Source organism: Oncorhynchus masou, chromosome 29 (genome assembly GCF_036934945.1).
Source record: "Oncorhynchus masou masou isolate Uvic2021 chromosome 29, UVic_Omas_1.1, whole genome shotgun sequence".
Classification (NCBI taxonomy): domain Eukaryota; kingdom Metazoa; phylum Chordata; class Actinopteri; order Salmoniformes; family Salmonidae; genus Oncorhynchus; species Oncorhynchus masou.
In genome coordinates this window covers 28,961,911-28,989,515 of record NC_088240.1, presented here as the reverse complement: position 1 = coordinate 28,989,515, position 27,605 = coordinate 28,961,911, and the positions used below count along the sequence as shown (strand labels likewise).

General features: G+C 41.3%; 1 protein-coding gene across 1 annotated transcript in view; it reads left to right on the top strand.

The window, feature by feature from the left end:
- LOC135519548 (low-density lipoprotein receptor-related protein 1B-like) overlaps nt 1-27,605 on the top strand; it is a 234,398-nt gene that overhangs the window by 117,177 nt on the left and 89,616 nt on the right. Inside the window, exons 32-40 of the mRNA XM_064944782.1 lie at nt 3,372-3,506; nt 3,712-3,841; nt 4,486-4,612; nt 4,799-4,950; nt 5,246-5,370; nt 9,168-9,542; nt 16,143-16,332; nt 18,082-18,286; nt 22,706-22,898. Coding sequence (XP_064800854.1) covers nt 3,372-3,506; nt 3,712-3,841; nt 4,486-4,612; nt 4,799-4,950; nt 5,246-5,370; nt 9,168-9,542; nt 16,143-16,332; nt 18,082-18,286; nt 22,706-22,898 — 1,632 coding nt within the window. The remainder of the gene's footprint in view (nt 1-3,371; nt 3,507-3,711; nt 3,842-4,485; nt 4,613-4,798; nt 4,951-5,245; nt 5,371-9,167; nt 9,543-16,142; nt 16,333-18,081; nt 18,287-22,705; nt 22,899-27,605) is intronic.

Here is a 27,605-nt window from a genome sequence, read left to right as displayed (position 1 = left end):
GAAAGCTGTTACCTGCCCACATTTGATAGAATAGGATCCCACTGGTCACAAACTGGTTGAATCAACGTTGTTTCAATGCAATTTGTCAACGGATTGTGACATGGAAAACAAATCAAATTGTATTTGTCACATGCGCCGAATACAACAGGTGTAGTACCTTACAGTAAAATGCTTACTTACAAGCCCTTAAGTAACAAAAGTAACAAATAATTAAACAGCAGCAGTTAAATAACAATAATGAGGCTATGTACAGGGGGTACCGGTTAGTTGAGGTAATATATACTTGTTGGTAGAGTTAGTGACACTGCATAGATAATAAACAGAGAGTAGCAGCAGTGTAAAAGAGGGGTCTGGGCAGCCATTTGATTAGCTGTTGAGGAGTCTTATGGTTTGGGGGTAGAAGCTGTTAAGAAGCCTTTTGGACATAGACTTGGCAGTATCCCTTTCTGTGCAGTCTATGACTAGGGTGACTGGAGTCTTTGACAATTTTTAGGGCCTTCCTCTGACCGCCTGGTACCTGGTATAGAGGTCCTGGATGGCAGGAAACTTGTGATGTACTGGGCCGTACGCATTACCCTCTATAGTGCCTTGCGGTCGGAGGCCAAGCGGTTTCCATACAAGGCAGTGATGCAACCAGTGCTCTCGATGGTGCAGCTGTAGAACTTTTTTTGAGGATCTGAGGACCCATAGCCAAATCTTTTCAGTCTCCTGAGGGGGAATAGGCTATGTCGTGCCCTCTTCACGACTATCCTAGTGTGTGTGGACCATGATAGGTTGTTGGTGATGTGGACACCAAATATATTTGATTTGGAAAAAGTATTGTAAACTTTTGTTTTGAGGGTAAAATTTTAACCAGAGGATGTCATAATGCTAACCACATTTCAACGTAGACAAACTTTGTTTAAAATATGTTGAATTTGTACCTCTGAAACAATGTCAGATCTTCAACGATATATAGAAGAAAAAATGTATCTATATACAGCTACTCTTTGTTCTCCCATCCAGGATTTTAACCAAACCCTGGTTAGCTATATTTGTCACTAAATATTACTAATGTGCTGTCATGAGAATGATTGTTGGGAGAGCTCCACTTAAAAACAAAATACTGTAGATTCACTGTTGCTATCAAAGTAATTTTACCAGAGCAAATGAAATGTGGCCATACTTTATCACTCATATACGCATCATCAATGATGTTATTTAGGCCTAAATAGTATTTGCAAAGTCATCAACAGCTATTATTATAATTCAACCCAAAATTCAACTAAAAATAGACAATACAATAGGCCAAGGGTTTCAAGCTCTGATTAATCTCAAATGTAACTATATTTCGTGATATTGTTTTTGGTTGTCAACTTAGATTTCTGGTTGCGATGGAGACGTGAATCCAACATATCAATTATTCATTTGTAATCCAAATGAAATTAAAGTCAGGTTAAGTCAGTGGCACAGATGGCACTATCCAAGCAGAATATAAATCTCTTGCAAATGTTGATATTTGGTTGCGTTTTCAACCAAACACAATTTTTAATATCAATTTTGAAGTACAATGAGTAGCCTATTAACTTGTTGACAAGTATACAAATGATAATGGGATTCACATCTCCAACTCAACCCCAAAAATAAATTAAAAAATGTAATTAAGCCAATGGCTCAGATGGAACTGTCTACACATTAAATACATCTCCTTAAATGTTGATATTTGGTTGTTGTCAACCAAACACAATTCAATATTACTTTTGTAATACAGTAAATAGCCTAAAGTTAAGGCCATCTTCCAAACTAATATAACATTCAAACTTCAAATGAGTAACATGGCCACATTTTGAGGTTACTGTAACTATAAATGTATGTTTATGTAGTTATATAAAGCGTGCATGTTCAAGATAGCATGCGTAGGTCGTCGCAGGTCTGTGGAGGTCTTCACAAACTATGTAATAATAATCGCATTGATCACTTGAACCATGTACTTTTAATGTAATCTCAACTGCAATCCAGATCATGTGGTTGTGCTATTACATGAAGCACATGGAGGACACATTAATCTGTTGTATAAATAAACAACATACAGTATCTGACATAGTCCCATTAGAACTTTTTGCTGGGCTTTGAAATGGTTGTCTAGAAAGTGCAGTGATAGACATTTGGGTGACAACTAAACCAGAAATCTGACATTGTTTTTCCATTGGAATTTGGTTGAAAGCCTGGTGATACACATTGGAAATTCAACTAACTTTTGGCTTTCTTTTTGAGTGGGTGAATATCGGTTGTAACCTCATTGATCAACGTCTCAACCAAATATTACCCAATTATCCACGTTGAAATGACGTGGTGTGTCCAGTGGGATGAAGGTTTGGCAGAAAATAAGTGTTGCAAGGTAGCAGTTCTCACAGTACGGAAAGCTCAAAGGCAGTGGATGTCAGAAATGTCTCAGAGACCCTGAATGTCAATGGTAATCTTGATGTGCGACAGCTTGCATTTTAGGAAATTAGGAAACTAGTCTAAAGCTAGAAACGTAGGCTTTTGTGTGCATAAGGTCTTCGTTGCCCTCCCCTTTGCTGCTGTTATACAGGTGACCATGCAAACAAACACCCAGCTAAGCACAGAGTCAACCAGCAACAGCAGCGGTGGACAGCTCACACATACAATTTGCATATCATTATGAAGCAGGTCATTGGTGCGTAAAAAAGATGAAAGCCTTCCAGCTGGATCCTGTCACATGTAAGATATGTGTTAACGGAGTGTGAATTCTGTATAAACAGGAGGGTGCAAATAAACACATAACGCTGCCTATCCTCCCAACAACCTGGGCCCACTGAACTGACAGGCAAATAACGAAATGTACTTAAGGCTCTAAGACTGGACTCGGAAATGAATGACTTTGTATTTCATCCTGTCGTATATGAAATAGAGTTATAATCAGAAAGGATCATAACATTTTAGATGCGATGTTTTACATATGCAATTTGTTTTCCAATAAAACCTGGTATACAATAGCCTTTTCATGTCCCGATGTTGCATTTCAACAAGGAAATAAGGTCTGAATGGATATGTGAACAATAATCATAATTTACATCCCCATTTTGTGAAATGGAGCATGTAGTTGTAATAATAATAAGCTTACTTCCATAAAAAACACTAACATTAATAGGGAGGCTATGTTATGTGCCTACATTTTCAACAATAGTACAAAAAGATCAGGTCCACACACTTGGAATTGAGGTGAAAATTATTTCTGACGAGCTCAAGTCTAAGCATGACTACTAAATAATACCAAAAGTTTGCAGTCTATGCACCAAATAATATACTGTAGAATACCACAAGTGTGCAGTTCAGTTATTTTTCTTACTTTGTTTCTTACCATTCCACAGGTAATGACACAGTGTACTGGACAGACATGGGCCTGAACACAATCTCCAGAGCCAAGAGGGATCAGACCTGGAGGGAGGACATCATTACCACGGGCATCAGCAGGGTAGAGGGCATCGCAGTGGACTGGATCGCTGGTCAGTATCGTCTTCTGTAAAATGTACAAAATGTCTTCTTACTTTAAGCGGCCCTAAGTGGGCCATCAAACATTTCCTGAGATTTTATCTCGATGTGACTAACTTGTATAAATAACGGTATTCATGAAAACTATTGTAACACTGTCCTTTATACAACTGTTCTTTATGCAACTCTAATACCAGTATCTTTATGTTCCTCCCACAGGTAACCTTTACTGGACAGACCATGGTTTCAACCTCATAGAGATTGCCCGTGTTAGTGGTGCCTACCGTTCAGTAGTCATCTCCGAGGGACTTGACCAACCTAGAGCCATCGCAGTTCATCCACAGAAAGGGTGTGTGTGTGTGTGTGTGTGTGTGTGGGTGTGTGGGTGTGTGTGTGTGTGAAAGATGAATGGGTAACAGACAGACAGTCACTAAGAAGAGATAAAGTTGAAAATGGGCAGAGGAAATGGAAATGTTTTTGACCAGCAGGGAGTGAAATGAGTCAGACAGCCTTGACCACCTCCAGAAAAAAAAATCAAGATGTTGCTGGATAATAATCATTGGGTCATACTGCTGTTTCTGGTCTGAAAATAGATCATGGAGCAGATGAATGCCAACTGATGTCATTAGGCTTACCAGTAGGAACATGTCCCCTGCATTGATGTTTGTTTTGTGTAGTGCAGTAGGATTCATTTTAAGTTTGCCACTAAACTTTCATGATCTGGTGTTGACACGGTGTGAAATGCCTACTGTAAGAAGAGCTTTGTGGGGAACTAAATTATAACAATATATGATTTCACTTGCACAGCCTCTGATAACTTTGGTATCACATTAGATCACACAATTTGTCCTTTCAGATCTGTTCCAATTGTCCAACCAGTTGGATGTTAATAATGTTTCTGGGTTTGCCACTCTGCCCTCTCTATTTCTCTCTCTCCCCACCCTCTCGCTCTCTCCCTCTATCTATCACCCACTCTCTATCTATCTGTCTCAGGTATCTGTTTTGGACAGAATGGGGCCAGAGCCCCTGCATAGGTCGAGCCCGTCTAGATGGCTCCGATCAGGTCACCCTGGTCAACTCTGGCATTGCCTGGCCCAATGGGATCTCCATAGACTATGAGGTACAGTACCAGACACCTCCTGATCATACATGTCCTATTAGCTCTGATCCATCCACCTCATCCTAAAGTAGTTTCATACCCGCATCCTAACCTCATCCTTCTTTGTGTGGATATAATGTACCCAGTGTATCCCATAAGAGGATAGGGGGATAATTTGGTGATGTGCATTTTAAAATTACTTTCCAGGAAAATAGATTATACTGGTGTGACGCCCGCACCGACAAGATAGAGAGGATCAACCTTGAGACGGGTGAGAGCAGGGAGATTGTACTGTCAGCGGCCAACGTAGACCTCTTTTCCGTGGCCGTGTTCGGAGCTTACATCTACTGGTCTGACAGGTAATTTAATATTTCCTTATATGCACACAGATTGGGCTGTAAAGTCTGATCATCTAACCTGGTATTAACCCTTCATCCCAGAGGTCTCAGTGTGGAGAACCTCAGCGGAGAATTTTTTACATGAGGGGCACCATATTTATGTAAATGTACGAGCATACCTCAATGTCATTATCAATGACATTTCTGTATGATAAAGTGCCATCGATAAGTACTTTTAAGAATCATAAAATAATTAAGAAGAACGTGTCCTTGATTACTTTTTAAAACTTTTCTCTCTCTCTCTCTCTGTCCTCAGAGCTCACTCCAACGGTTCTATCCGGCGAGGCTTCAAAAGTGAAGCCAGTGAGGCAGTCACCATGAGAAGTGGTCTCGGGGTCAACCTGAAGGATGTGACAGTCTTCAATAGAGGCCGGGAGAAAGGTTAAGGTTTCAACTTAATGCTCCTTTTTGATTCTCACCAATCACCATCAGCAGCAGCATTGTTTCATTTCCTAATCTACAGTATGTATTGGTCAAAATCAATTGGGAGCCATCTAGCACAAGGGAAATACAAAACTGCAGTTACAGACAGCGCATGTATAGTATTATACACAAGTGACAACACTACCGTTCAAACGTTTTCGAACACCTACTCATTCAAGGGTTTTTCTTTATGTTTACTATTTTCTACAATGTAGAATAATAGTGAAGACATCAAAACTATGAAATAACACATAGAACCATATAGTAACGAAAAACAAATCCAAAGATATTGTTTTGAGATACTTCAAATAGCCATTTGCCTTGATGACAGATTTGCACACTCTTGGCATTCTCTCAACCAGCTTCACCTGGAATGCTTTTCCAACAGTCTTGAAGGAGTTCCCACATATGCTGAGCACTTGTTGTCTGCTTTTCCTTCACTCTGCGGTCAGACTCATCTCAAACCATCTCAATTGTGTTAAGGTTGGGTGACATCTGATGCAGCACTCTATCACTCTACTTCTTGGTAAAATAGCCCTTACACAGCCTGGAGGTGTGTTTTGGGTCATTGTCTGGTTGAAAAAAAATGATAATCCCACTAAGCCCAACCAGATGGGATGGCATATCGATGCAGAATGCTGTGGTAGCCATGCTGGTTAAGTGTGCCTTGAATTCAAAATAAATCACTGACAGTGTCACCAGCAAAGCACCTCCACACCATAACACCACCTCCTCCATGCTTTTCGGTGGGAAATACACATGCGGAGATCATCTGTTCACCCATACCACGTCTCACAAAGATACTGTGGTTGGAACCAAAAATCTCCATTTGGACTCATCAGACCAAAGGACAGATTTCCACTGGTCTAATGTCCATTGCTCGTGTTTCTTGGCCCAAGCAAGTCTCTTCTTAGGGCTCCTGAGTGGTGCAGCGGTCTAAGGCACTGCATCCTAGTGCAAGAGGTGTCACCCTGGTTCAAATCCAGGCTGCATCACATCCAGCTGTGATTGGGAGTCCCATAGGGCGTTGTCCGAGTTTGACCGGGTAAGGCAGTCATTTGTTCTTAACTGACTTGACTAGTTAAATAAATGCTGGTTTCTTTGCAGCAATTTCACCACGAAGGCCTGATTCGCAAAGCCTCCTCTGAACAGTTGATGTTGAGATGTGTCTGTTACTGGAACTCTGTGAAGCATTTATTTGACCTGCAATTTCTGAGGCTGGTAACTCTAATCAACTTATCCTCTACAGCAGAGGTAACTCTAGGTCTTGCTTTCCTGTGGCAGTCCTCATGAGAGCCTGTTTCATCATAGCGTTTGATGGTTTTTGCGACTGCACTTGAAGAAACTTTCAAAGTTCTTAAAATTTTCCCTATTGACTGACCTTCATGTTTTAAAGTAATGATGGACTGTCATTTCTCTTTTCTTATTTGAGCTGTTCTTGCCATAATATGGACTTGTTTTTTTACCAAATGGGGCAATGGGGCTCTTACCAAATGGGGCTCTTCTGTATACCACCCATACCTTGTCACGACACAATTTTTTTATCTCAAGTGTGTTAAGAAGAAAGAAATTCCACAAATGTACTTTTAACAAGGCATACCTGTTCATTGAAATGCATTCCAGGTGACTACCTCATGAGGCGGCAGGGTAGCCTAGTGGTTAGAGCGTTGGACTAGTAACCGAAAGGTTGCAAGTTCAAATCCCCAAGCTGACAAGGTACAAATCTGTCGTTCTGCCCCTGAACAGGCAGTTAACCCACTGTTCCTAGGCCGTCATTGAAAATAAGAATTTGTTCTTAACTGACTTGCCTAGTAAAATAAATAAATAAATAAAATGAAGCTGGTTTAGAGAATGCCAAGAGTGTGCAAAGCTGTTGTCAAGGCAAAGGGTGGCTATTTGAAGAATCTCAAATATAAAATATATTTTAATTTGTTTAACACTTTTTTGGTTTCTACATGATTCCATTTGTTTTATTTCATAGTTTTGATGTGTTCACTTTTTCTACAATTTATAAAATACACTGCTCAAAAAAATAAAGGGAACACTTAAACAACACAATGTAACTCCAAGTCAATCACACTTCTGTGAAATCAAACTGTCCACTGAGGAAGCAACACTAATTGACAATACATGTCACATGCTGTTGTGCAAATGGAATAGACAACAGGTGGAAATTATAGGTATTTAGCAAGACACCCCCAATAAAGGAGTGGTTCTGCAGGTGGTGACCACAGACCACATCTCAGTTCCTATGCTTGCTGGCTGATGTGTTGGTCACTTTTGAAAGCTGGTGGTGCTTTCACTCTAGTGGTAGCATGAGACGGAGTCTACAACCCACACAAGTGGCTCAGGTAGTGCAGCTCATCCAGGATGGCACATCAATGCGAGCTGTGGCAAGAAGGTTTGCTGTATCTGTCAGCGTAGTGTCCAGAGCATGGAGGCGCTACCAGGAGACAGGCCAGTACATCCGGAGACGTGGAGGAGGCCGTAGGAGGGCAACAACCCAGCAGCAGGACCCTTACCTCCGCCTTTGTGCAAGGAGGAGCAAGAGGAGCACTGCTAGAGCCCTGCAAAATGACCTCCAGCAGGCCACAAATGTGAATGTGTCTGCTCAAACGGTCAGAAACAGACTCCATGAGGGTGGTATGAGGGCCCGATGTCCACAGGTGGGGGTTGTGCTTACAGTCCAACACCATGCAGGACATTTGGCATTTGCCAGAGAACACCAAGATTGGCAAATTTGCCACTGGCGCCCTGTGCTCTTCACAAATGAAAGCAAGTTCACACTGAGCACATGTGACAGAGTCTGGAGACGCCGTGGAGAACATTCTGCTGCCTGCAACATCCTCCAGCATGACCGGTTTGGCGGTGGGTCTGTCATGGTGTGGGGTGGCATTTCTTTGGGGGGCCGCACAGCCCTCCATGTGCTCGCCAGAGGTAGCCTGACTGCCATGAGGTACCAAGATGAGATCCTCAGACCCCTTGTGAGACCATATGCTGGTGCGGTTGGCCCTGGGTTCCTCCTAATGCAAGACAATGCTAGACCTCATGTGGCTGGAGTGTGTCAGCAGTTCCTGCAAGAGGAAGGCATTGATGCTATGGACTGGCCCGCCCGTTCCCCAGACCTGAATCTAATTGAGCAGCAGCACGTTCTCCACGGCGTCTCCAGACTCTGTCACGTCTGTCACATGTGCTCAGTGTGAACCTGCTTTCATCTGTGAAGAGCACAGGGCGCCAGTGGCAAATTTGCCAATCTTGGTGTTCTCTGGCAAATGCCAAACGTCCTGTACGGTGTTGGTCTGTAAGCACAAGCCCCACCTGTGGACGTTGGGCCCTCATAACACCCTCATGGAGTCTGTTTCTGACCGTTTGAGCGGTCACCACCTGCAGAATCACTCCTTTATTGGGGGTGTCTTGCTAATTGCCTATCATTTCCACCTGTTGTCTATTCCATTTGCACAACAGCATGTGAAATTTATTGTCAATCAGTGTTGCTTCCTCAGTGGACAGTTTGATTTCACAGCAGTGTGATTGACTTGGAGTGACATTGTGTTGTTTAAGTGTTCCCTTTATTTTTTTGAGCATTGTGTGTATATATATATATATATATATATATATATCACACTAGCACTTCTAATTTTGGCACTACAGTAAAAATGATCATAACAATGATAACTTCATAGCCGTGAAACTAAGTGGAAAGTAAACGGATGTAGAATAAGTCTTGAACACAGTGTTTGTCTCTGCCACAATAGGTACCAATCCATGTGCCAGGAGCAACGGAGGCTGTCAGCAGCTCTGCTTTCACCTGGGTAGCGGACGTAGGACTTGTTCCTGTGCCCATGGCCACCTGGCAGAAGATGGCTTCGCCTGTGAGCGCTACGAGGGCTACCTGCTCTATTCTGAGAGAACCCTACTGAAGAGCATCCACCTCTCAGACGAGAGCGACCTTAACTCACCCGTCCAGCCCTTCGAGAGGCCCGCCTACTTCAAGAATATCATAGCGCTGACCTTTGATTACCGCCAGAAAACCGGTGGAGGGACCAATCGCATCTTCTTCAGCGACATCCATTTTGGGAATATCCAGATGATTAATGACGACTGGACAGGACGATCTGTCATAGCTGAAAGTGAGTGCTGTTTTGTTTTTATAGTTTTGGATTGATATTTTATATTTTAAATTTAATGCATGTCTGTTTATTTACAAGTGTGCATATACGTTTATGCCTTACAGAACACATATTTGTATGAGTTTGAAGTACATTCATTTTTTTCCCTCAAAATATTGATCTTGTTGTAATGCACCCAGCAAACCAAAATTGGGTCTGTAATAGTTCCCAGAACATTCATTATATCACGGCAAATGTTCTCATGGCACAAACAGTGTCCAGTCATGCCAGTAGTCTGTGATTTCGGGCCCACAATTCGGGGTGTTCCTGCATGTCTGCAGGAACCCCCCTCGAGCATCCCATTGGTTCCTGCATGAACGCCCCTCCTCGAGCATCCCATTGGTTAGTGTATAAACGCCCCCATCGAGCACGCCATCTTCATGCTTGTGAGTCTTTTGATACACTACATTTTTTCCCTGATTGTCTATGCAATTAAAATGTGGGTCAAAAGGGCAAAAAAAGTATTATCTGAGCTTTTCAGTGGCGAAGTACAGTACCATTGTTCTAGCTAGCTACCTTTCCCATTTGCTGTTTACTGGAGTCCTAGTTAACTAACTAGCTAGCACCCACTAATGCCTGGAGAACAGTGCCTGACAGGCAGGAGAAAAGGACACTGTCCACCGTTGCCCTAGCTAGCTGGCTACCGTTGTCACCTCTTTTCCTGTGGATTTTTCTCCGGTTGGCATCCAACGTTATGTTGCATTACCGTCACCTACTGTACTGTAGCGCTCCCGGCTGTGTACCGGAGTCCTGGCTAAAAATTTCCTGATTGATCATAATTAGACTGAGAAAACCCCCAACAATACCACATATATCCACTGGTTGTGCAGAGGTTTAATGATCTGGCTGCAAAGCTGAAGATTTATTTTTTATTTTTAAACAACTGTGAAATTGAGGCTCAGGTATAATCTACTAACAGAGAAGTCTTTTGTTTGTCCAGATTTATAAATCCAGTCGGAAATGCAGAATTCAGGCTAACTGTAAAAAAATAAAACATTGTGTATAAATTGACTGTTAAACTTCAAAAACGCACCCGATATAATTCCTACTTTAGGATGCTTGATATAGTCCCTCCCAGTCTTATTTTTATTATCTGAAAAGCAAAAGTGATCCTAGATCAGAACTCATAGTTTTGGATAGTGGAAGTACGCAGCATCTGAAGAGGATGGGTGAAGTGATGGTGAATAACCCAGTTACCAGTATTTCCCAGGGTTACTAATGTCTATGAAGGCAAAGAAGGAATCATGGCATTCCTGATTGACCATACTGCCATGGCTACAGTGCCTTCAGAAAGTATTTACACCTCTTGACTTTCCACATGTTGTGTTACAGCCTGAATTTTAAATACATTAAATTGAGATGTTTTGTCAGTGGCCTACACACAATACCCCATAATGTCAAAGTGGAAGTATGTTTTTCAAAATGTTTACAAATTAATTAAGTTAAAAGCTGAAATGTCTTGAGCCTATAAATAAGTTCAGGAGTAAAAATGTACTTAACATGTCACATAGTAAGCTGCATGAATTTTGAATGACTACCTCATTGGTGTACCCCACACATACAATTAGGTCCCTCAGTCGAGCAGTGGATTTGAAACACAGATGAATCCACAAAGACTAGCGAGGTTTTCCAATGACTCACAAAGAATGTCACCTAATGGTAGATGGGTAAACATAAATAAAGAAGATCCAATACAACTCATTACTGAGTACCACTCTCCATATTTTCAAGCATAGTGGTGGCTGCATCATGTTATGGGCATGCTTGTAATTGTTAAGGACTGGGGAGTGTTTCAGGATAAAAAATAAACGTAATGGAGCTAAACACAGGCAAAATCCTGGAGGAAAAACCTGGTTCAGTCTGCTTTCCACCAGACAATGGGATAATAATTCACCTTTCGGGAGGACAAAACCTACAACACAAGGCCAAATCTACTTGAAAATCTATGGCAAGGCCTGAAAGTGGTTTAAAATGGTTTAAAATTTTGAAAATAATATTTGGCAAATGTTGCAAATCCAGGTGTGGAATGCTCTTAAGAGACTTAACCAGAAAGACTGTAATCACTGCTGAAGGTAGTTCTACATAGTATTGACTCAGGGGTGTGAAACTTATGTAAATTAGATTTCTGTATTCCATTTACAATAAAAGTGCAAAAATGTCTAAACATGTTTGTCACTTGTCATTATGAGGTGTTGTGTGTAGATGGGTGAGAAAATAATTCCATTTTGAATTCAGGCTGTAACACAACAAAATATGGATAAATAAAGTGTTAAACATATGGATGTTTGTGTATGATTTTAAATTCTGTTCAAATGTCCTATGAATTAAATGTAAATGCCATGTGTGTCTCTATCACTTTGTAGTCAGTCCTAAAATCCAAATTCTTTAAATGTTCTGAGGACTTTCAAGACAAGGTCAAATGTACTGTATATTGTGTGTATGTCAATGGAATATTATGTTAAACCTAAAACAAATGTGCTATGAACATCATAAAAACTGGCTTATTTGGACATTGTGTGAATGTTCTGTGCAACTTTCATGAATATCACAAGAATAGTCTTCCAACATCCCAGACATCTCTTGTAATGTACCCACACTGTTACCACAACCTAATCTAATGTTTTGGGAACCTTTAAAGAACTCAAAGGCTGTTCTGTCAACATTCTTGCAACATCAAAGGAGTGTTTTGTGCACGTTATTTGAATGTCAGCACAACTGGAAAGTTTTAGTGTTTTGGGAACCTATCTCCTGTTATATCCCCATAATTAAATGTTTTAGGAACTTTTAAAGAACATAACATGTTTTGTTTTGGGAATGTTCTTGTAACGTCAGGTGAATGTTTTTTGCACCCTTAAAGAAACATTGTATAATCATCCGCACAACTGGACAGTTTTTTGTGTTTTGTACCCACAATGTTCCCACCAGATTGTTCCCACAACCTAATGAAGCATTCTGTGAACCGCTAAAGAACAGATAAAATGTGTTGTGGGGACATTCTTGCAATAATAGGCAAATGTTTTATGCAAACGTATAATCATCAGCACGACTGGACAGTTTTTGTGTTCTGAAAACATTTGCCACAACCTAACGAATGTTCTGGGAACTTGCACAGAACAAAATGTGGTTTGCTGGGAAAACATTGCTGCAACTGTACATTGTGTAATTGCATTACCTGGAAATCTAATGAGAACTTTTGGGGAATGTTCTTTGGTGGTTTTTGCAGATGTTGTGCATTTTGGGGAATTTTAGGAGAACATTCCAAGGATATTTAATTTCAAACATAAAAAAAATGTGTTATTAAAAACATTTTTTGAATGTTTTTGGGATGTTATCATTCTAATGTTACATAAAACACTATCTAGAACATTCTGGGAATGTTCCTTGTTTGCTGGGCAGGGTTCTAAGTCAAGGATGTGAAATGAAGGTCCTACTGTATGATGTGAAATCAGGGTCTGCAGCTTGCATCTCAGCAGCCATTTGTGAAAAGCCATTTATGGAGAATAAAGTGGCCGTGCCCTTGATGTATTGTGTGGCTTCAATGCATACTCCATCAAGTATAGAGTATTGTAATGGCCACCTCTATTCTTCTTGTCCTAAATGGGTCCCATTTAACTGTCAAATAAGATGGTTACAATGGGGGATGTTTTTTAGGTCTTACTATTGATAGAGAAAATTACCCTGCTCTCATTTTCACCACATTTAAACCAAAATATAAATAAGTGGCCACAGAGAGTGATACAAGGTATATTGACCACTCTGGCCAGCAGAGCAGCATTTGCAGCTTTCACTACAGGATTAGCTGGCTAAGGTTAGCAGTATTGCAAGAAACAGCGGCTGCATAAAATAAACCTGAGTATTTAGGGTATTTATGTTTTGGGGATTATATTTGGGGATTAAGTGCATTTATAGGACACATGGGGGCTTGTGAAAATGGCATCTTCCACAGATAAATTCAAAATATCTTTATTTGGCTTGAATAAATAAATTCATATAGAATGCGAAATAATGCAATTCATAACACATGGACCTTTTTTTAGCCTGCCAGTCAGTCAATCATTCTAGATGGCAGGAGAAGAGGCAGCAGAGCCATTGTCTCTCTCCCTCTCTAACCCACTCAATCTAGGCTAGATAAGGCTGAGTGGAGGCAGATGAGCAGGGAAAGCCTCTGTTCTGCACGCTTAGCATCTTCTGCCTCTCTCTAAAGTCTCCTCTGAGATGGGAGCTCAAGTCACTCACTCACCCCTCATATTCTGGGAGAACAGTGGGAGTCCACTGATCCATGTCCCCACCATGTTCTAGTGTTGGCAAAAGACAGACAGACAGACAGACAGACAGACAGACAGACAGACAGACAGACAGACAGACAGACAGACAGACAGACAGACAGACAGACAGACAGACAGACAGACAGAGTGACTGAAGAGAGATTTTTTATTTTGGCTTTGACCAAGAGGAGCTATTGTCATTTTTAAAAGAAGTGCTGAATAAAGAAAGTTATGTGGCTGGCAAATGTCAAGTTGGTCTATGTGTTTGATATCCTTCTCTGCACCTCTTTGTGTAATTGGTTGTCCTCTATCCATGCCTAGCCTGTTCAGGTGTAGAGTTGGCGTGATTAATTTAGCACTAAAACATCCATTGCGTTTATTTTAACTTAGCTATATTTTTTTTACTCACTGGTCATCATTGTTGGTTGGATTCAGGACTCTGGTTATTCGTCTAAACAATTATCAAATTCAGACTCTCCATCCTCTCCACCCTCTCCATCTCCTTTACTGTCTTCTCTACCTCTGTCTCCTATCCCTCTTCTCCCCCTTCTCTCCTTCTTCTCCACAAAGTTGTACTGCTTACCCTGTCATTGAAGAAGGGTGAAGATGTTAATCATTCATATTTCCTTAATGAAACTCCACGTCCTCCATTAATTACTCCCTGGCCATTCCCAACGATTTCCAGAAAACCAAGCTGTCAGTCGCCTTTTATTGCAAACAATTAATTAGCAATCGAGCTGACTCAGATAGTGCCTTGAGTATTCTGTATGTGTGGTTTATGGCTTCTAGAAAGCACTGGATTCAGCCCGTATCTCCAGAATTGATCATATGTTCACCATTAAGACCAATTAAGCACTCCATCCAGAGGAGATTGTAGAGTACATGTGCCATTGAGTTGGAGTTATAGGATAGAATTAAGGTGTTCATGTTTTATCCAAGCACCTTACCAATGGTTCAGTAAAAATGCCAGATGTTTTAGTGCAAAGCAAGGACAGAAATGTGTGCTTTGTCCTGTTAGGACAAAAATGTCCTAGTACTCTGACGCAACCCTATTTTCATGCCAAGCGCATACAGTTAGCTGTATCTATTTGATTTAATTTGGTATTTTTGGTCACTATTGAATTGCCATTCAAATATCCCTGCTCACTAAGATAACAGTAGAAATTAAATCAATGAATGAGACACCTGGAATATGTCAACTCAATATTTTTTCAGTTGATGTATGAATAACATCGGTTTTTGGCAGACTTCCCAATGCCCTGCATGGATATATGGATTTCAGTTTACTTTGTATTTTCCTGGAATTATGTTTGTTTGGACATGTCAATGTCTATCAGCTGTGCCAGTGGCATCAGATGCACTGCGTGTATTACGGGTTGATTAATGCCTCGTATATTCCATTTAAAGGTGCAATATGCAGAAATCGATCAGCCGGTTCCTGGTTGCTAAAATTCGAATAGTTCGCCTAATTTCAGTTTATGTGACAAAACAAGCACTTAGAGAATAATTGTACCATCTAAACTGCTGTGAAATATATTTTCAGGAACCAAAAATATTGTATTTTCAGCTGTTTGAAGCTTGTGTAAAAAAACTCAAGTTAAAGACGCAAAAACAAAACTTAAAGGGAGCATTGAAATAGCGCACATAGAACAGATGTACAGTGTCTTAGACTTGCTTTCATTGCAAATTACAGATCTATAACTCCATTTCGATGTGAATCTGGTTGGGTCGGCCAAAAAGTTACACATTGCAGGTTTAAGTATTTCCAATGAACAGGTGAATGTGACATTGGTGGATTTGTCATTATATTACACAATGTGCAGAGTTTATATTGCGTGTGTGCAGGAGTTACAATGAATTCAACTTTGTGGCTGTAATTCCCTACACCAGTGTTTTCCAACTTCAGTCCTTAAGTACCCCCAACAACACACATTTTTGTTGTAGCCCCAGACAAACTCACATGATTCAACTCATTAAGGGTTGATCAGGTGTGCTTGTCCGAGGCTGCAACAAAATTGTGTGCTGTTGGGGGTACTCGAGGACCAGAGTAGGGAAACACTGCAAATGAAAGAAGCATGATGGTATGTGCAAGTCAACATTTCATCAAAACAAATCATTGGCTTTGTTCACCCTGAAGTGGCTTCAGTTCTGTCCAACTTTATCAGTAGAGTCAAATGTACTTCATGTATTACCAGTTGATTAATGCCAAGTCCATTACATGTTAGAATTTACAATGAATTAGTGGAGGCTGGATGGTTGGATGATCATGGTGACGCTCATGTCTGTGTCCCCCCAGATGTGGGTTCAGTGGAGGGGTTGGCGTACCACCGTGCCTGGGACACTCTGTACTGGACCAGCTCAACCACCTCCAGCATCACCAGGCACAGCGTGGACCAAAGTCGGCCCGGTTCCTTTAGCAGAGAGGCTGTGGTCACACTCTCTGAAGACGACCACCCCCATGTCCTCGCCCTGAATGAGTGCCAAAAGTATGTGGTTCTGGTTCTACTCAGTTTCCCAATAACCTGGTCTTGCCAACTGCCATGGTCATTGTCACAACATAGGAGTTGGCAAGACAGCACAACCACATCTGGGACCAGGCTGGTCTTTTTAATAGTTTGTTGCTAAATTATATCTGAATTTGTATACCACCCAACTGTAGTTCCGTAGCTACTACTTCAGATGCAGTATGTCCTTCTATGCCTGAGGCTATGGTTGTATGCCTTTGCTCAACAGATATATAAGCTCACAATCATATTGGGTGCATTACAACACAAGACATGCCTCCTTGGACATAGAGAAATGTATTGCTGTCTTAAGACAATTCCATCTAACAAAGTTAATTTCTTAAACAGACCTCAGTGGACTTTTTGTTAGAGCAATCAGTATAATTGTACATGACCCATACAGTATGTATTCAGTTCTTTAGAGAAGACTGTATCTCAACGGTGTAGTGAAGGAGAGACATCTAATTGGTTTGACACACTCCCATTTCAAGAAATACTGCCGGCAGTGCTTTCACAATAACTAACAAATGTTCCTGTTATATCCATTAAGAAATAAAAGCACGTCTCAATCTACGGTAATTAAACGTCAAGAAGGTTATCGCGGAATGCTGACCCAGAGTTCACTAACTAATTAAACTCTTGATCTTAGTGTGTATGCGTTTAGTTCTTAATTTGGTAAGTTTTCAAACAAACTCCAGAATGCTGCTAATTTGAATTTCATCTGCTATAATAAATTAGCACTCTCTGACATATTCTTACTAGCCCTTATGAATCAATACAGACTTTCAATGTTGTAAACATATTCTACTGTAGGGAGGATCCAGGATAACCATATCGAGGCCTATCTCCAAGTTCAACCTTTGCTAAGAACTTCAAAAGTATTGATTGTTTAACTTTGAAACAATCTCTTGTAGTTTGAATGAGGATATAAGCCCTCTACTTTCAGTGCTCAGTATCGTATCTATAACTGTTGTACACTGCAATACAATTCACAGATTCCTTTTATTTATCAAAACCTACTTCAGATAGATATTCCATTTATTTACACTCCCACACATTGTAATTTGTAATATTCTTAGTAGTCAGCTCAAAGAAATGTAAATACACATTCTGTCTAGCATTTATTTAGTAGCAAAACTGAAACTGAGGCAGCGCCTTATCAGAGACGGGAGCTGCAGTAGCTCCTGCAAGGCGATGCTAACACAGCCAACACAAACTAAGGAGCAGATGACAGGTCATGCAGGCCATCGTGAGTTATGGGATCACTAGATAACAGGAGTGACACAACCAGATAGAGCAACAGGCAATATAGAACGGCTGCCTATGAATAATTCTTACAGTGATTAGTGTTTATTTTACCCTACAAAGAAAGGCAAGGAGCTTGACAAGTTACAATTGCAGTCCTATTTAAGCCATCATACACTCCCCTGATTCAATTTCAGAGAACATTTGTTTTGTCCTCCTCACTGAGGGGGTGTAAATATGTCTGAGGGAAAATGTGCATAAAGAGATATCGGATCTGGGTTACATCTGTTTGCAGTGAAGGTGGAAATTGCTTTTAGACTTGAGATAAAAGACTAGTAATAGAAGAAAAAAAACATACTTTTACTATCCATCTTTCCGGGTTCTCAGTCAACTGACTTCTTTGAGGTGGTTTCTCAAATGTCCATCTAGTTAATAGTAGGTTTTTGATTATTTCAGTAGGTAATAGTAGGTTTATGATTATTTCAGCCTGATGTTCTGGACTAACTGGAACGAGCAGCGTCCCAGTATTATGAGGTCCACCCTGGCTGGAAACAACATGAAGGTGATCGTCAGCACAGACATTCTCACTCCTAACGGACTCACCATCGACCACAAAGCTGAGAAGATTTACTTCTCTGATGGAAGTCTGGGGACGATAGAGAGGTGTGATTACGACGGCTCACACAGATATGTGAGTATGACCAACATGAGGATTCCATATGTATGCCGCTCTTAATGCTATCACAGTTACACTATGTTACACCATGGGCTGGATTACAATGCACTTTTAATGGAGATTAAGCATGCTTTTTAGTCCAGGACTAGGTTTAATCTGTGTCCTGGAAAGCAGCCGTAAGTGCTGAACTTAAGTCATACAATGAATGACATCGTGGCATTTTATTAACACATTCTAATGAATGTCCCCTCTTATCATGCATGACTTGCTGCAGCTTGTTTGACTTGGTCTGTAGAAAAGACCACAGAATTTAGACGTATTGATTGAATCTCACTAAGGACCAAAAGTATAGGCAGTTCAAAAAGGCAATTACTTCTTGTTGAACCAACATGTGTTCGGACGTTGTCATGGGCCGTAGCTTTCTATGGAGGAGGGAAATTATATTTGAAACATGGTAGACACAAAGGCAATGATTCTCTGCTGAAATGTCAAAGTATTATGTCCCCTTAAACTGAGATGGGACTAATTTTATACCCGTTACATTATCTCCCATTCCTGTTGAGCCTGATGGCATTTTAGCCATAATACAAATGGACAGCTTCTGTAATATCTCTCAGCATTCTTTTCATATATTATATCTCAAAAGACAGAGTGAATCGTTTACTTAATTATAGAAGTCATTTCCCTTCAAAAGTAAAGGAGCTCAGAAAGAGGGTCGGTCTAAATTTATCCGTGAGAGGTGCCATGCATAATATATATTCATAGTGGTGAACATCCAGGATATGTATCCCCAGCATGTAAGGGATTACATTATAATTTGGCTCTCCTCTTTGCCGACGGTTTAAATGTGTGCTTGACACGATCTATGTGACTGAGGACCTTGACCCATCTCAATTTGTTACCCATATGTTTGCAAAAGCAGGGTTGTGCATCACAAAAGTCACATCCTTTGGGTTCCCGCGTTCCCCGCCTGCAGTCTTTCTCCTGCTAATGAAAGCTCACACAGAAGAGCCCTGTGGGGGAGTGCCCGTCACTGTCCCAATTAGAATGTGCAAATTAAGCAGAGCTAACGGATTATCAACAGAGCAGTGGTGGGAGGGAGGGAGAGGGAGAGCTTCCTGCCATTATGTGTGATGGTGTGGAGGCAATGCGGGGCGGTATGGGGGCAGGGTGGTGCAGAGTTGTACTGTATGGCTCCTCCAGCCCAGGCATCTGGGAGTGTCATTACAGCCTGACAGCCTAACACTGCGACTGTGTGACACCCCTTTCCCCCCTTCTGCTCTGACAGACATGAGATGAACACAGAGTACAGCAGTGAGCTCTAAAGGCCCACTTGCCCTCCACACTCCACTGTGGCATTTTAAGTGGAGTTGTTGTGTCATTACCCATGCTGACGAAAGCCTAGAGAGCCCGCTTGAGTATGTGATGGGGATAAGATGTTAACACATTCAGGCAGTGAAAAGACAACCTTTGAGGTGTGAAGAGACTGAATACTAATTAAGAACTGGTAGTCAAGGGTGGTAAGCATGTGGCTATATGATCACTGAATATGATTTTCAAGATTTATGACCATCCCAAATCCCAAAATAATGACAATTTTCTGAATTGAATTGCTTTTGAAGAATGTGATGTTTCAATTTAAAATGTAACCTTTTTTTAATTAGGCAAGTCAGTTAAGAAGAAATTCTTATTTGCAATGACGGCGTACTGGATAACAGTGGGCTAACTGCCTTGTTCATGGGCAGAATGACAGATGTTTACCTTGGCAGCCTGGGGATTCAATCCAGCAACCTTTTGGTTACTGGCCCAATGCTCTAACCACTAGGCTACCTGCCCCCCCAAACATGAATTTAATCAGACATTACTAAATTGTTTGACGTTTCATATAAATTGACATACTTATAAACATTATTGAGAGCTTAGATATATGAGTTTGCAAGTAATATAGTACTTATGCTGTTATGTTCAATATACTCAGAACATACATATACAGTACCCGTCAAAAGTTTGGACACAACTAGTCATTCAAGTGTTTTTTTTACTATTTTCTACATTGTATAATAATGTGAAGACATCAAAACTATGAAATAACACATATGGAATCATGTAGTAACCAAAAAAATGTTAAACAAATCAAAATATATTTTAAAGCAGCCACCCTTTGCCTTGATGACAGTTTGCACACTATTGGCATTCCCTCAAACAGATTCCAGATTTTCCAGCAGTTTTGAAGGAGTTCCTACATATGCTGAGCACGTGTTTTGCTGCTTTTCCTTCACTCTGTGATTCAACTCATCCCAAACCATCTCAATTGGGTTGAGGTTGGGTGATTGTGGAGGCCCGATCATCTGATGCAGCACTCCATTACTCTCCTTAATCAAATAGCCCTTACACAGCCTGGCGGTGTGCTCGGTCATCGTCCTTTTGAAAAACAAATGATAGTCCCACTAAGGGCAAACTGCTGTTGTCATACTGCTAAAGTGTGCCTTGAATTCTAAATACATCACAGACCATGTTACCAGCAATGCACCCCCCACACCATCACAACTCCTCCACCATGCATCATGGTGGGAACCACACATGCAGAAATCATTCGTTCACCTACTGTGTCTTTGTGTCTCACAAAGACACAGCGGTTGGAAACAAAAATCTCAGATTTGTCTCATCAGACCATAGGACAGATTTCCACAGTCTAATGTCCATGTGTCACGATCTTTTGAATGATTGGACCAAGGCGCAGCGTGCGTAGAATTCCACATGTTTAATAAATAAGAAATTCACCAAACAAAACAGAAGAAAAACTAAACGTGACGTTCTATGCTGCTCACAGGCAGCTACACAAAAACAAGATCCCACAAACAACAGGTGGGAAAAGGCTGCCTAACAGGTGGGACAGCTGCCTCTGATTGGGAGCCATGCCAGGCCAACATAGAAAACGAAAAACTAGAATGCCCAGCCTAAGCACACCCTGACCTATCCAAATAGAGAAATAAAAAGGCTCTCTAAGGTCAGGGCGTGACACCGGGCGTCTCGTGTTTTTTGGCGCAAGTCTCTTCTTCTAATTCGTGTCCTTTAGTAGTGGTTTCTTTGCTTCAATTCGACCATGAAGGCCTGACTCACGTTGTTTCCTTTGAACAGTTTATTTTGAGATGTGTCTGTTACTTGAACTCTGTGATGCATTTATTTGGGCTGCAATCTGAGGTGCAATTAACTCTAATGAACTTATCCTCTGCACCAGAGGTAATTCCTTTCCTGTGTCGGTCTTCATGAGAGCCAGTTTCATCATAGCGCTTGATGGTTTTTGCAATAACACTTGATGAAAATGTTCCGTATTGACTGATCTTCATGTCTTAAAGTAATGATGGACTGTCATTTCTCTTTGCTTAGGTGATCTTTCCATAATATGGATTTGGTCACAACTGATTGTCTCAAACGTATTAAGAAGGAAAGAAATTCCACAAATGTACTTTTAACAAAGCACACATGTTCATTGAAATGCATTCCAGATGACTACTTCATGAAGCTGGTTGAGAGAATGCACGCTAGGCCAATTGTGCGGTGCGGCTGGGCTGCAACAGGGCCTGGGCGTGAACCCAGAGTCTCTGGTGGCACAGCTAGCCCTGCGATGCAGTGCCCAAGACCACTGCCCCACCCGGGAGGCCTGTTATTTCATAGTTTTGACATCTTCACTATTATTCTACAATGTAGAAAATAGTAAAAAAATAAAGAAAAACCCTTGAATGAGTAGGTGTTTCAACTTTTGACTGGTACTGTACTTTAATTAGATTCTAAGAGATTTGGAACACAGTAGTATTTAGACCTTGTGTACAAAACTAGCGTCCTCTCTAATTTAATTTATTGTCAATAAGTTCTATCAAAATCCTTCTCGGTCGTTTCTCTCTCACTCTCCTGATGGCCAGTTGTTTTCCCTGTAACACGTTGGGCTCCTTTAATCAACACCTGTCCTATTAATCCCTGTATGGTAGCAGGGCTAATGTGATGGTTACAATCGTGTCCCACTAATGGCTGAGACTACAGAGCTGTAGGAAAGCAGAGTGAGACTCCCGAAGGGAGCCGTCTGTCTGATGTATGCTGCCTCCCTCTCCACGAGACTGTCATTTACTATGCCAACATCTGGGTTAAGCACTAACCTCAGGGAGGGGTGTGTGTGTGCTTTTCTGTACAGGGGTTGATGATGCAGTGATTAATTTCCTAGTGCAATCTGTTTTTCAAACAAAATCAAACAAAAGCATTTGATGTTTAGAAGTAACAGATATGAAGTCTTTGAAAATCATATAATGTGTTGAAGTAGACTACAAGGAGGTAGAGGGTTTAGCTATGGCTTTATATTGGCACTGTAGACATATAGCATAGCATTTGATGGCTGCCAAGTTCTGAATGCTTTAACTGATGTAACTGCTTTGTAACTTACAGGTCATTGTGAAGTCAGGACCAGGAACGTTCTTTGGCCTGGCTATTTATGGGGAGTTTATCTTTTGGTCAGACTGGGCTCGCAGGGCCGTGCTGAGATCCAACAAGTACACAGGTGGAGAAACAAAGGTACTGCGATCAGACATCCCCCACCAGCCCATGGGAATCATTGCTGTAGCAAACGACACCAACAGCTGTGAGTATTCTCCCTGGAATGACTTCTCTCAAAGAGAAAGAGACTGTTTGTGAATGTTTTATTTGTTTGTGTGAGTGTGTGAAAGCCTGTGCTCTGCATACACGTATATACAGTGCCTTTGGAAAGTGTTCAGAACCCTTGACTTTTTTTGCATTTTGTTACGTTACAGCCTATTTTAAAATTCAATTGGTTTTTTTCTCACCAATCTACACACAATATCCCTTAATGACAAAGCAAAAACAGGTTTTTAGAAATTTTTGGTAGTTGATTAAAAAAAATATAAAACTGAAATCGCACATTTAGATTAGTATTCAGACCCTTTAGTCAGTCCTTGGTTGAAGCACCTTTGGCATCGAGTCTTCATGGGTATGACGCTACAAGCTTGGCATACCTGTATTTGGGGAGTTTCTCCCATTCTTCTCTGTATATCCTCTCAATCTCTGTCAGTTGGATGGGGAGTGTTGCTGCACAGCTATTTTCAGGTCTCTCCAGATATGTTAGATTGGGTTCAAGAACCTTCAGAAACTTGTCCCGAAGCCAATCCTGTTTTGTCTTGGCTGTGTGCTTAGGGTTGTTGTCCTGTTGGAAGGTGAACCTTTGTCCAGTCTGAGGTCCTGAGTGCTCTGGAGCAGGTTTTCATCAAGGTTCTCTCTCGACTTTTCTCTGTTCATCTTTGCCTCGATCCTGACTCGTCTCCTAGTCCCTGCCACTGAAAAACATCCCCACAGCATGATGCTGCCACCACCATTCCTCAACGTAGTGATGGTGTGAGGAAGTGGAGGCTCGTCCTCAGAGGAGGACCATCCTCAGTGAGTTTCACAATTTTATAAATTTTAAAACATTTAAAAGTTATCCTTTTTAGATAAAACTATACTAAATATAATCACGTCACCAAATAATTTATTAAAACACACTATTTTGCAAAGAAGGTCAGTATCCTCAACAGCACAGTAGGGTAGCATCATGGTGTAGCCAGAGGACAGCTAGCTTCCGTCCGTATCCAATTGATAGTTACAGTCCTGTCCCATCTCTGAAACTGCCGTACAGACTCAGGAGAGGCGAAGGTCGAGAGCCGTGCATCCTCCGAAACACAACCCAGCCAAGCCACACTGCTTTTTGACACAACACCCGCTTAACCTGGAAGCCAGCTGTACCAATGTGTTGGAGGAAGCACCGTACACTTAGCGACCGTGTCAGTGTGCATTGCGCCCGGCCCACCACTGGAGTCGCTAGTGTGCAATGGGACAGGAAAATCCCTGCCAGCCAAACCCTGCCCTAACCCGGACAATGTTGGGCCAATAGTGCACCTCCCCATTGGTCTCCCAGTCGTGGATGGCTGCAAAAGTGTACTGTATTCAAACCAGGTTCTCTAGTGGCACAGCTAGCACTGCGATGCAGTGCTTTAGACCACTGCGCCACTCGGGAGGCCCTTTCCATAGACTTGCAAAGTAATTATGAAAGGTTGGAGGACATCCTCCGGAAGTTCTCCAACCTATCAGAGCTCTTGCAGCATGAGCTGACATGTTGTCCACCCAATCAAATGATCAGAGAATGGATCTAGTACTGAAAGAATAATCTATAGCTAGCTAGCACTACAGTGCAAAACATGGTGAGTAGTTGACTCAAAGAGAGAGAAAGAAAAAAGTTTAACCGTTTTGAGCAAATTAATTTCTTCCTAAATGAAGGAGAAGCAAGAGAGAAAGAGAGAGATTTTGTCATATTATTTTTTTTCCATTTCACTTACTTAGCTAGCAAATGCAGCTAGCTAGTTTAGCCTACTGAAACACCCTGCTCAAATAGAGGGATGCTATATTAGCTAGCTGACTATGGCTATCGAACACTGAAACTCTTCCATGTCAAGGTAAGCTTTTGGTTTTACTAATTTATTGCCACCGGGGCCCGCCGGAGTAACTGCGTACACTGCAACGTTACTGCATGATAGTAGCGTGTTTACTAACCCGTTAATACTATTAGCTATGCTGACTATGATGTTACTTTAGATAATATGGTGACAACGATGTAGGCTGTGTGTAGCGGTTTGGTTTAGAAAGGTTTTTTCGCCTGGTCACATACAGCTGATATGTTGTGCATTGAAGTCCACAAGCAAGGGAAGAGGTCAAAGGTGGGGAGTGCATAATGGAGATGCGAGAAGGAATACAACGTGGCTGCTATGAAACTGTGAACTGTCTTTACAGGTCTATTCATTCTATTGATTTTGTTAAAAAACATTTCTTAAACGGAAGCAAATGTAAAAAAACGGGGATAGACATACCTCAATTTGTACGATATATCTTGTTTGCAACTAATGATTAAACCCACTATCAGCTAAATGCAGGCAAGAGTGTGCAAGGCGCTATTGAATGTCTGTCTGTCCATGTGTCACTGTCTGTCACATCAAATTTGTCTCTTGACCTGTGTGCACCTACATTGTAAACTTTCCTTCATAGGCTAGGTTATAGCAACCTCATGATGGGTATATGGAAAATTTGAGTATTACGTAGCAACCTAAACCTATCGCTGTTACATTTATCTGGGTGAATAGAATGTGAATGACAGTCATCCAATATGCTGTAAAATAAATAAGGCCATCTTCTTGAAAAATAATCGTCCTCCCTCATCTGAAACAGCACTGACCGCCACTGGTGCCAGGTTTCCTCCAGACGCTCCTCCAAAGTTCAATCTTGGTTTTGTCAGACCAGAGAATCTTGTTTCTCATGGTCTGAGTGTCTTTAGGTGCATTTTGGCAAACTCCAAGAGGGCTGTCATGTGACTTTTACTGAGGAGTGGCTTCCGTCTGGCCACTCTACCATAAAGGTCTGATTGGTGTAGTGCTACAGAGATGGTTGTCCTTCTGGAAAGTTCTCCCATCTCTACAGAGGAACTATGGAGTTCTGTCAGAGTGACCATCAGGTTCTGGGTCACCTACCTGACCAAGGCCCTTCTCCCCTGATTGCTCAGTTTGGCTGAGCGACCAGCTCTTGGAAGAGTCTTGGTGGGTCCAAACTTCTTCCATTTAAGAATGATGGAGGCAAGTGTGTTCTTGGGGACCTTCAATGCTCCCGAAATGTTTTTGTAACCTTCCCAAGATCTGTGCCTTGACACAATACTGTCTCGGTCCTCTCTGGACAATTCCTTTGACCTCATGGCTTGGTTTTTGCTTTGACATGCACTGTCAACTGACCTTATATAGACAGGTTTGTGCTTTGTCCAATCATGCACTGAACTCCAATCAATTGAGAAACATCTCAAGGATGATCATATATAGACAGGTTTGTGCCTTTCCAAATCATGTCCAATCAATTGAACTTTCCACAGGTGAACTCCAATCAATTTGTAGAAACATCTCAAGGATGATCATTATATAGACAGGTGTGTGCCTTTCCAAATCATGTCCAATCAATTGAACTTTCCACAGGTGAACTCCAATCAATTTGTAGAAACATCTCAAGGATGATCAATGGAAACAGGATGAACCGGAGCTCAATTTCGAGTCTCATAGCAAAGGGGCCGAATACTTATGTAAATACGTTTTTTCTTTTTTATATACATTAGCTAAAATTTCTAAAAAGCTGTTTTCGCTTTGCCATTATAGGGTATTGTGTGTAGATTGCTGAGGATTTGTTTTATTTAATCCATTTTAGAATAAGGCTGTAATGTAATAAAATGTGGAAGAAGTCATCGGGTCTGAATACTTTCCGAAGGCACTGTAATTGCTGAATAATAGGACATGTGGGAGATAAGAATATATCTATTAGTGTGAACAATGTTTGTTGGTGGTTTTTAGCTGTCATTGATATATATGTGGACTCGATAGATTTGCTTGCATTTGTCTGATTAATTTAGTTTGGGTGTCTTCTCTTTGCTATAGTTCTCCACTTAAACAAGTCACAGCAGTGTATTTATCTACCAGGGCTCCTTTTAAATTACGATGGTCTTATTTAGCTGGGAAGAAACTAAACCTGGCAACTTAATGAATAAAAACATATCCTTGAGATGAAGAGGAGGGCTCTGAAGTGTTGCATATGTAAGAACTAGGACATTGGGAAAAGGACTTAAGGGCGTCCCAACGGCTTGACTCCCTTTGTGAGGATGCTGAGAGGGACTTTTCCTTCTCATTTTTTTCATAATCACAAATGATCGCAGACATCACCCTCTGACCTCTTCGTCTTGCCAAAGGGATGAGTAACACCTTGCAACGTTAAAGGAAAGAATACTGCTCTTTATTTCAAATGCCACTTAGCAGATACTTTTATCCAAAGTGACTTACAGTACAGTTAATGCATACATTTGTTGTACATGTATGGGATCCCTGCGTGGATTGTTCCTACACGATTGCTACTGTCACACTCTCACATGTACCAACTGACCCCTGTTGTTCTCACCATAGTTTTCACTTCCTGGTTGTGAAATGTGAATTAAATGGTAGAATCTCAATCGCATACTCCTCGCATCCTCTCTCCTTGCCTCCTACTCAAAAACCATTCTGGGGGAGGGACCCCTGGCTTTCTCATCCAATGGTTTTGAGAAGGAGGTGAGGAGAGAGGACGCAAGGTGTATGCAATTGAAATTCTTCCAATGTCTCCTTATCTTCATTAGTCTTCCTGTCTGTCTGTCTTTCTTGTCCCTCTGTAATCAGATGACTCCAACCTGAACCTGGGGGCTCTAGGAGCACTTCCAGGGGCTTGCTGAGTCATCACACACACACAC